The sequence below is a fragment of the Semicossyphus pulcher genome, unplaced genomic scaffold (genome assembly GCF_022749685.1).
Source record: "Semicossyphus pulcher isolate SPU_LCO1_2020_fin unplaced genomic scaffold, fSemPul1.0.p SCAF_13, whole genome shotgun sequence".
NCBI classification, from domain to species: domain Eukaryota; kingdom Metazoa; phylum Chordata; class Actinopteri; order Labriformes; family Labridae; genus Semicossyphus; species Semicossyphus pulcher.
Genome location: NW_027211637.1, coordinates 15,816,143 through 15,827,105, shown reverse-complemented (window position 1 = coordinate 15,827,105; position 10,963 = coordinate 15,816,143). Strand labels below are relative to the sequence as shown.

Here is a 10,963-nt window from a genome sequence, read left to right as displayed (position 1 = left end):
TGCGGTGACTGGCTGCTTCAGAATCTCATGTTAAGACACGTTTATATTACATAAATGTAACTTGTTCATAACGATGCGTATAGTTGGCAGGGAAGCAGAAATAAGTGGGCCTATAATCCTCTCACAATGTAATCTTTACTCTAAACAAAATCTTAAAATAATCTCTGCTTATAACGCAGCTGTTCTCTCATCCTTGACGAGACAACGTGTTCCTGCTCTCTGAGAACATCTCTGAGTGCAGTGGAGGGATGTTGGAAAGCCTGTGGAATACTGCGCTCTGATTGGCTGCTGCTCGCCTGTATAAAGAGCCGCAGTGGCAAATTCAATCAGATCACAGCGAGCCTCCACACACGAGCACACATCCGGACGATCCGCACACTGGGACGATTTCTGGGGTTATTCTGCTGCGTGTTTTTGATATTTTCTGCATAAAAACAGAGGAAAATACTGGAAAATTGTTGTTGACATCATGAAGGAAAGGAGGAATACACAGCCGCTGGTGGTGAGATGTAAACTGGTGCTTGTGGGAGACGTTCAATGCGGAAAAACGGCGATGTTGCAAGTACTGGCGAAGGATTGTTATCCAGAGGTAGGCTGAAATGTCAAGATTGTGTAAATTAACTGCAAATGTGTCCACAAAAAGCTGTATTGTATTTTGTTTATAATCAGTGTTAAATTCTGTTTAAAAAATGAGTCAATGCGGCGGTAAAAATCCGTGCGTATGTTGCAGAGTCGCAGTTTTAATGCGCATTTTCATCAATTTCCTCCTCTTGTCTTATATTTAATGCATTTACCTTAGTAGTATAAATGCATACGCTGTTTTAATGCATGACCAATAGTTATGTATTCACTACGCATTTTGCTTGCTCCACATTAGCCTGTGCTAATTCTCCTGCAGCAGCATGTGATTGATTGATCGGAAATTCCTTCAGATTTTCAAAATAATATCAGTCGTATTGTTTTATCTCCTCCTTAAATGTGTGTTTTCATGTTGCACTATTTACCCTGACAAATTGCATTACATGCAGCAGGCTGACTGACTGACTGACCGACTGACACCTCCCCACTAATGGCACCATGTTGCTAATTGCTCCTCAGACCTACGTGCCCACGGTGTTTGAGAACTACACAGCCTGTCTGGAGCTAGAGGAGCAGCGCGTGGAGCTCAGCCTGTGGGACACTTCAGGTAAACGGATCATCACCTATTGTCTGTCAGTCTGTGTGTCTGTCTGTCTGGCCTATCATGGCCTGCCACTGTGCCTGCAGCAGTGAAGGAGGCTGGGATATTTAGGCTCTGCCGTGAATGTAATGAGGGTCTGCATCTGCTGAAAGGAGAGATGCTACTAGGTACTCCGTTTTTAGAGGATAAAAGTGATTTTATTTCATTTTTTTAAATGAAATGCACACTTGTTGGTCTGCAGTCTCCCTCATCATGCAAATATCTAAATATAGCCCAGTCTGTGTCATAATGTTGCATGTGGCAGGCTGAAGGGCTGCTAAATCTGCAAGTTTATCTCTGAGTTTAATGTTCTCACTTGAAACTAGGCAGAGTGATTATTCCGCCTCACTTGCCATTATTGCTGACTTTGTGCATCATATGTTCATTTACACTAAGCGTGAAAAACAGGGTCAATGTGTCACTGTGGATCTCCACGGGGGATCTGCTGCTTAGTGAGCTGACCTGGATACTGTGTACACGCGTCTGCAGCACCTGTTTGATTCCCTTCATGCTCGCTGCACAGTGGTTCCCCCTCTCTCCGTACACAAGCGTGCTGAAAGTATCTGCGTCCTCTCTGGGTCACCCAGGCTTGAGCAAGTTGGTGTGTTTGTGTGTGTGTGTGTTTTGGTACGAATGTGTGTCTGTGAACAACAAAATCCTTTATGTAACAGGCCCACTTGTGTGCGATGATGCAGTGTTCACCGTGTTCCACACATTTTTCATCCTGGTTATAAAAGAGGCAACAGGAAAAAAGAGAGAGTGTAATTCCCTGTGCAGACCAAATCCTGATTCCTAATCCCAGACTGGACCTTGAGTCTGGCCAGGAGAAGTGGGCCTGGTGCCGAGGAGGATGATGATGATGATGGTGGTGGTGGGCTCACAGAGAGAGAGGCATCCTGTTGAGCAGGAAGGTTTTCTGGAGCAGACAGACAGGAGGCAGCTCAGAAACTCTGGTGACCTGCATTCGCCTCCATATGCTGCTCCGGGTCACCCACTAGGCGAGCGTTATGCAGGGGATTAAGACTGTGAATAGGACCAGTGGGCCACCCTCTCTGACCGACCCACTCAGTATGAGACACTTTCTCAGTCTTTCCCTTCATCTTTTTTTTTTTGTCTGTCTTTTTTAACCTCTTTTTGCATTCTTGTGTTCGTGTTGACTCTGTTTTTCCTGCTCATCTTTCATTGTTTCAACTCTTCTCTTCCCTCAGTTGACCTCTTTTTTTCTCTTCCTCATTATCGATTCAAACCCCAAAACTTGCACCAATAGTTTTCGGTTAATTTGCATCTTGAGGAACAATAAACATACCCAGTAACAAGCAATTTAACAGGTTAAGTGTGGCCTAAAAAGAAAAGTTAAACATGATTTGAGTGGAAGAAGTAAGAAGATAACTTACCTCCTCCTCGCCATTGTTTGTTATGGATGCCTCTCGTGTATCTCACGTCAGGCCCTTTGTGATGGACGACGATCACAGACTCTCTTCGTACGCTTCCTCCTCCTTCTGCTGTAATTTCCTCTAATTGCGTGGAGTTGTGCCGCAGCGGCCCCACCACTCAGAGAGGGTCTCCTCATTATCCCGACTCCCCCTCATCGATCGGTCTGACCTCATCCCCGGCTCCTTCTCCCCGGCCCCGTCATGGATTTACAGACCAAAATCAATCCAGCAGTTTTAATCAGCCTGGTCCGATCGGACATGCTTGGAGGGGGGGGGGCAGCGTCCAGTGGCTGTAACTCATGTTTAGTGAATAATGAACCTCGTTATGGTGTTATGGTGAGTAATTTATTTCAGGTTGAACGCTCCTGCTGATAAAGCCTCTGAGTTTTAGAGGATTTTCTGTGTACAATCATTCCCTGTATGATTAATGAACGGGAGTGATTGTAATGAGTCCAGTGTCCATTAAAGCTGATGAAACAATCTGAGTAACTATAAGAGAGGCTTTGTTAATAGACAATAATCATATTAAAGGCTTTCTACGTGTAACTGCCACTCAGCTTTAAATCATTGTGTCTTTTGTTTCTTACAGCTGCAACTTCTAATACATAAATATAGATTGATCAGTTGATAATTTCTTTGATTAAAGTAATAATCAATTTAAATAAATGTCTGTTAAGTCACCATCTATCGCCGAATGAGCTAACACAATGGCAATTGAGCCTATGGCCCACTGATGAAAGCCTTTGCATTTGCAGTATTACAGACTGGCTGTCTGTGGCGAGTTTCGCAGAAAAAATCACAAGCGGCGCCCAGTTAGTGACGCGTTTTCCATCACCCTGCAGTGGTTGGTCTGTCAGAGAGGGTAGGCGGAGCTAAGCGGCTGCTTTTCCGGTCTCTGCAAGTGTTGCAAGTAAACAGTAATCTACTATGGCTGAACAAACAAAGAAAAGATGGATGACTACAGATACAACTTCAACAAGAAGTGAAAATCCAAAGACAAAGAAACTAAATTGGACGCTCAGATGAAGGCAAACAGTCTAAAAAGGAAAGCGACCGTCAGTGAGGAAAATCAAGAGTTACAACCGGAGCCAACCGTGGACGTCACACATGCAACACTGTTCAGATATCTGGGAAGTGTGCTCCACAGTTACCGTTTATCGCCATAGGTGCTGCCAAAGAGAACAAAAGGAGAGATCAAAGCTAGCAAAGTAGCTTTGACTAACTTGTTTTTCCACTACCATTATGTATACATTTTTAATCACACCGTTTTAGAGGGGTACGCGGTATCGGCCAAACTGTAGTCCAAGTATCTGAATCGGTATTGGGAAGGGAAAAGTGATATTGGAACATCTCTTTTCAGTAAGGACTTAAAATGTGTTACTCATCAGGCTGTAGGTGAATCGACTGATATCAAATTAACCCTTTACATATTTTCACCACTGGGACTGTAAAATAATACCACCAGAATACTCTTTAATTCAGTGCACATCACGGCCGGAGTTGAAATTTTTTAAATCTGTTTTTTGACTTCAGAGTGATCAGCTCTGACGCTGTGGAGGTACAAAGTAAAGCTTGTTAACAGCTCAGACGTGCTGATGTTCAGGCCTCTCGCTCCCCGCGGGGGGCTTCAGCCGTGATTCTGAGCGGCTCTGGCATGTGAAACCCTGGAACAACCGTCTGACGCAATATAGTGTGTTTTTTATTGGCCTGAATGTGAAATCCGTAGTTATCAGCAGCAGCAGAAACAGCAGCAGCAGCTCCCAGCCGGCTGAGTGTGGGCGGAGGGGCCGGGCTGCTCTCATCCCCAAATCTGTGAGTCATACCAACCCCGGATCATTAATCTGTCTGACCCCTGCATTCTCACTGTAGGAGAGGAGTGCGCTAATGATGAGGACGGGCTCTGTCCCTCAGTTGATGTAGCACACAGCACAAAAATACACTCACAGAAAACACAGACCGTCCCCCCTCCCCCACCTGTGCGCTCCGACACAAACCTGTCGTCCTGGACGGTGAAGCCTACTTCTGCTCTGGCCCAGTTTCCTCCCCGACACTTAGCTCTGGGCGTCGCACCATCGAGACGGATGGAGTGGAGCTCAGCCGCAGGAATTCGGTTACACGTTTCTCTTTCTCTGCATGTTTCATGCCTCACAAACTCTCCATCTGTCGTAGACGCATGCTGTAGAGAAGAAAGGGAACATTGGGAGCATGCTCAGGCGCTGCATGTGCATTGATCTGTCTAAGATTCTTTGGGGTTGTTGCAGCGAAGACGAGGAGGGAAAGAAACAGAGACGGGTGCTCTGTGATATCACTCTGCAGGGGGTGAAGGATTAATGGCACAGGAGGGCTCTTTGTGATCTTGCTCAGTAGGCTACACTCCTGCTTCCCCTCCTCTCTGCTTACCGGCTTTTTCTTGCCACAATGGAAGCAGCTTTTTCTTCCAGGATTAGAAACTAGGTCCTGGAGTGTTGGGAGAGTGTTTCTAATGATGCTGCAATACCCAAACAGCATGCTGTAGAGCTTAAAAACTAATATTTACACATTCAAACCATTTTTTAATGCGTCCCCTTTGAAGAAAGGATAAATATGCCGACTGCATCTTGCATCATTTGTCAAAAATAATCGATCACTGTTTGGAAAAAACATCCTAGACGTCCCCTCCGTCCCACTCCCCTTATGGCAGGGTAACTAATTTGTCAGCTTTAATTGCAGCGGCTCAGGGACCCCCCCTGCACAGCTCTCCATTGATTCCTGCATTTAAATCAGTGGCCATTTAATGCAGAATCACACCCAGTTTCCCGGCTGTGTGATAACCCCGTGTGGGAGATTGAGAAGATTTATAGATCGGCCTGCCTGTGTCTCTCTCCTGTGAGATCCCTCAGAGTCACCACACACACACACACACACACACACACACACACACGCAGGCTCATCATCCAAGTGGTGCTAATTGTCCTGATTCTAATGTGTGTCAATTTTCACAGTCAGCAAACGCAAAGTTGTCTCACAGATGACCGTGGCTTTTCTGCTGCAGCCCTAAAGGTGTTAAAGCAATAATGTGATTTGCATTTGTAATGTGGCGACGTCTGTCCTCTTTTACAGTCGTAGTAAATTATCCTTCATCAGAATGTTTCAGTAAATTAGTTTTTTGTGTAGTAGAACAAAGTGTTGCCTCTGTCCGAAGGCAAAGTTTAACACAAGAAGCGTGTCTCTTTGTTCCTTCATGAGATGTTTACTTTCTGTAGGAAATTTGTAGCTCGGAGGAATTTCATCGCAGCTCGTCATTATTCCGCTCACATCGCCCGGCAGCTGGCAAATCCAGTTTTACCCTTTGATAATGTGTAAGATCATTAAGTATTCATGAAACTGATCTGTATGCACACATCCATGTTTGTGTGTGCCTCTTCGTATGTTTTCTTCTGCAGCATTGTGAATCCATTACCATGCTTGTGTAATATCTAATGAGTGATTACTCTGCCTTTGTTATCTGTTGCTATAAGAGGAGCGCTGAATCCCTTCTGGGACTCACACCGAGCCTAAAGTAAACATGTTAATCCCATCGAGCTGCTCCTCTTCTGTTACATCTCGGCACAGATCGGGCTCACCTCTGGCTGCCGCCTCATTTACATAGTGTGTTTGTGTGTCATTAGCTGTGTTAGCATGTGTGAATGTCTGTGGCAGAGCAGAGGAATGTCCCCGGCAGTAGGTGGGCGGGCAGTGTGCGGTGTAAAATGATTGATTGGCAGTTAAGGCGAGCCTTTATGGAGAGGTGGGAGGAACGCCTGATGTGGATGGTGGATTCCTCGCCTGTTGCTGTGGTAACAGAGGGACTGGAGGTATTGCGCGCCTAGCAGAGGATTTTTTTTGGGGGGGGGGGGGGGGCAGTTTACTTAAGGATTCTGAGCATGAGTGGGAGCGTCTGCCTGCCCCCAGCCCCACCGTTCCACTTGCGTAATCTACTGCAAGAGGAGATCAATGAGGATTTACAGCTCGATTGTCATCTTCTCTCCATCTGAAATGGCAGCAGAGGATGGAGCAGCAGGAAGAGAGCAGTTTCAGGGACAGAGAAGTGAGGCTCAGCAGGAGGAGTGATGCCGATTGCACTTAATCCCTGCAGCTGTATTGTCTCGCTCTGCCTCTGCTCCTCTGCCGCTCCATCACACTTGTTCCTCCGAGTAACAGCCTGATGTCATCGCAATCAATTCCCGAAACAATCTCCTCTTAAAGTCAACTAATTAGTGTTTAAAATCATGAACATTTAAACATTTTATAAAGAAAACCTAAAACCACTGTATCTTTGATACAGGTATAAAATGCGTACAAGAACTTTGACGACTAAAGTATTAAACTTTGTTATCTTAAAGGACCTTTGCCTATTTTTGTACCCCGTGCAAGACCCCTCCAAAACCTTTGTCTCACCAATCAGCAATAATCACTCATTCTGTTTCTTTTATTGTGTTATTATTAACATTAATAATTCTCTCCTCTCTGCCCTCTCAGGTTCCCCGTACTACGATAACGTGAGGCCTCTGTGCTACAGTGACTCAGATGCAGTTTTGTTATGTTTCGACATCAGTCGCCCGGACACTGTGGACAGCAGTCTGAAGAAGGTAAGGGCTTCAGTTCTTCACTTTATATACATAGTTCTTTTTTTTTTTAAACAGTTAATTTAAATATAGCTCATTTGCAGTAAAAATGTACTAAAGGTCTGAGCTATTTATATTTTCAGGCTATAATTAACATGAAAAATGGATCTGCTGAACTGATTCTTCTTTTGTGTCCACAGTGGAAAACTGAGATCCTGGACTTCTGTCCGAGCACACGCATCCTCCTGATTGGCTGTAAGACTGACCTGCGCACAGACGTCTGCACGCTGATGGAGCTGTCCAATCAGAAGCAGACTCCCATCACCTATGAGCAGGTGAGACAAACGATTAAAAACAACAAATAGAAAGCAGTAAGAAGTGTAAAGAGCAGCACCCTCACCGCTCCGTGTCTTGCAGGGCTCTGCGATGGCCAAGCAGCTGGGAGCAGAGGCTTACCTCGAGTGCTCGGCGTTCACCTCCGAGAAAAGCATCCACAGCGTGTTCCGCACCGCCGCCATGGCCTGCATCAACAAGCTGCAGCCCCTCCCCAAGTCCAGCCCCACCCGCCGCCTCTCCAAAAGACTCCTCCACCTGCCCAGCAAGTCGGATTTGCTCTCCTCCACCTTCAAGAAGGAGAAGGCCAAGAGCTGCTCGGTCATGTGAGTGGAGACCTGGTGGGTTACAGTCATCACATGCAACCCCAAGCCCCCTGCCTCTTTGGTCTCGGGGAAGGGGGGGTGGGCACGATGGTTTTATCAGGGCTTCCTGCTGGATCCTTCCCTCACCCCCCCGGAAACCAAACACCCCTCAGAAGAGGTGGACACTTCGCTGTCCACTTGCTCCTGAACCTTTCAGCGCACATCCATCGTTTTCCACCACTGTATCTTGCTTTCAAACAGTATCAGTCAAGGTTTGATCATGGAGCTTTCATTTTTCACCTGTAAACAGTATGCAACTATAAAGGTGTTACATCCGTCTGATTTTAATATCTCTAGGCACATGTTGATTTTGTCCAAATTGGAAATGTGCAACGTGTGACGTTTAATCTTGTGATGTAAATGCCTCTCAGACGATTCAATGGATATTTTTCTAAGTACAAAAATATATCTAGCATGAAACTGTCAGGATGAGCACATTCCTGTACATCCCTCTTAGTAAGGCGTGAAATAGCTTGTCGCTGGCCCCATTTAGGTGTGTGAGAGCACAGAGATGCAGAGGGAGAATAGAGGGACAGAGCACAGTGAGAGCTATTACACAGAGAGCTGTTCTCATTGTCTCAGTGCTGATGAGAGCAGGGATAAGAGCGCAGACAGACAGCAGTCTAGACTATTTCAACCTGCATGCATTGTTGATGCACGGTTGTGTAGCTCTGCACAGCGCTGCTCCAGAGGCAGACAAGGTTCAGTGTGTACAAAAACAAAATGAGGACACACAATAAATAAAGGGAAGTTTAGTCGGGCTTCCGGCGTCTCTGCTGTCACAGCCAGAGTCTATTTTAAAATGCTGTTTTGGTGATGGGACAGACACTCTTTAATAGATGAGAAAAGATGCTTTTATTGTGACAAGGAGCAGAGACACAAACAGCTCAGAGCCGAGCTGTCCGCTGTTATTTCTGAAGCTGTGGCTGGTTATCAGTCAAAGTGTTATCCAGCATATTTAAAGCGTAGACTGCTAATGGGGAAATCTGGCTGTAATGTTCTTCAGAAAGGATTTGTAGCATCGTATTGTTGGAAGTTTTCAACAATTTTCAAATGGTATGCAGTTTTGAAAAAATGCCTTTCATATCATGTTCCCAGAAGTCACTGCGATATTTTTGACTACTGTAATATGCCTGTGGATCTCATTGCAACAATCCGATGTAGCATTCCCAACCTGACTCTACTCTTCCAAGACGACTTCAGTTTTTGTGTCGGGCACTCTTGTTAATCTGTCGACCTCCAATAAGAAGCACTTACTGTAGGTTACGATGACTTCCAAGCAAAAATCCGACCCTTTTCTGAGCTTAAATCTTTGGCTTGATGGTTACGTGTGTGTGCAGCATTGATCTCTGTGCTTCTAACCATAAAGCAATAATGATTTAAGCGCTTGTGATGCAAAGGTAACCTGTGTGGCAATAAAGATGCAGCTTTGTGAAAAGTGTCATGCTAAAGTGCTCCATTGGCATCAAACCATATCTGCTGTACAAAGAGGCTGCTTCTAAATGTTTGCCCCTCTTCCTCCTTGTATAAGTAGCAACTGGTATATAGAAAAACCAATGAAGTCGTGCTGTGGAATAGAACAGAGTTTGGGAAAAAGAGGCTCTTTGAGTTGGAGATGCTAGACTTTGCTGTCAATCAGAATAAAAAGTATTGACTGTTTGAGGGAGTCGACAGCAAAATATGCTTCTAAAATTAAGAATCTACTTGGAAACATGCAAAAGTCCAACAATCATCTTGTAAAAAGGGCTAGTGTGTGGAAAAAAAATCAAAATATGTGGGACTAAAGAGAACAAAGAATCAAAATGCACAGGCTGGCCCTGTCCAAAGTAAGCTATTTTTCCATTATTTGTATTTTCTTTTTTTGTAAATGTGTGTTTTTAATTTTATTTTGCCTGTTTGTTGTGTTTTAAAGCATGATGTGCGTCCTGGTGTTGTCTTTGAAATCTCTCTCTGAGATGGTCGTAGCGTCTTTACGGAGCTGTGGACTGACCCTGCTAGTAGGAGGAACTTAACGTGGTGATTTGCACAAAGGCTTCCAGTTCATGGTCACACACCACATTCCTCGGCATCGCATAGCAACAACTCAGCGTAGGAAACAGAGACGCGCTCTGGGGTTGGTTGTGTTGGACGGAGAGGGTCGGCTCACAAGCAGATACCCCGCATCCTTTATTCCAGCGTCAGTTCAGCATTTATTGCCCGGCTTGTTTCTCGATATTTTGACTTTGTGTTAGGGAGCTGATGCCTTCAGAAGACGGTATAAAGTCACGGACCATGTCAGTTAATATGCAGCCTTTGTGTTGTAGTCAGTGTGTGGTACAATGGTGCAGTCAAACTCCGAAGCATGTCCTATTGAAGTTGTATGATTGTACATACTGTCTCCTGTTTTATAATCATTGTAAGACATCCTCAAAGGTGTCACATGGAAATATTGTTGTTGACGTGAATATTTATTTGGTTATTTTTGCCTTTTCTTTAGATTGACATGTACATTTGTTTAAAATCTATTTTCGAAAATGGACTTTTTTTCACTTTTTTTTGTTGTTGTTTTCGCTGTGATGAATAAAGCTTGCCCTGTCCGGCACCCTTGAATTTTTGGTCTGGTCTTGTATCCGTCTTAAATCAATCACAATTAATTAATGGAACCCTCCAGTGTGTGTATGAGGATATTCTTTATTATACAACACTTAGTTCCGACCAAGTAATCTGATTGGACAAGAGGCATTCCATGAGTGCTGATATAGAGAACAACATCACTAGGACTTTCACTGTGTGTATCACTCCGCCTCAGCCAGGTGTTCTGAATACTGTTTATTAACATTACAGCAGAGTGTGTCTACATTGATCAAGCTGGTACCTCTGGATCCGACAGCAGACTCTTATTTCACTGGTTGATAAATTAAGACATACAGATAAATGTACATGATAAAAACAGCTGATCTGTGGATCTGCAGGAGAATGTTTGGGTTGCTTGGCAACAAAAGTCCAGTTTTACTTAAGTTGTGGAACTAGTTGAGTTGGTGGAGCAAAAAA

The 10,963-nt window shown here is 44.6% G+C and overlaps 1 protein-coding gene across 1 annotated transcript; it reads left to right on the top strand.

Moving 5' to 3' along the window:
• Positions 1-350: 350 nt before the first annotated feature.
• rnd1b (Rho family GTPase 1b) lies at positions 351-10,522 on the top strand. The gene is made up of 5 exons (XM_069660786.1): positions 351-589; positions 1,099-1,186; positions 7,150-7,259; positions 7,436-7,570; positions 7,653-10,522. The coding sequence occupies exons 1-5, from the start codon at positions 470-472 to the stop codon at positions 7,896-7,898; spliced, it is 699 nt and encodes a 232-aa protein (XP_069516887.1). The 5' UTR covers positions 351-469; the 3' UTR covers positions 7,899-10,522.
• The last annotated feature ends 441 nt before the right edge of the window (positions 10,523-10,963 follow it).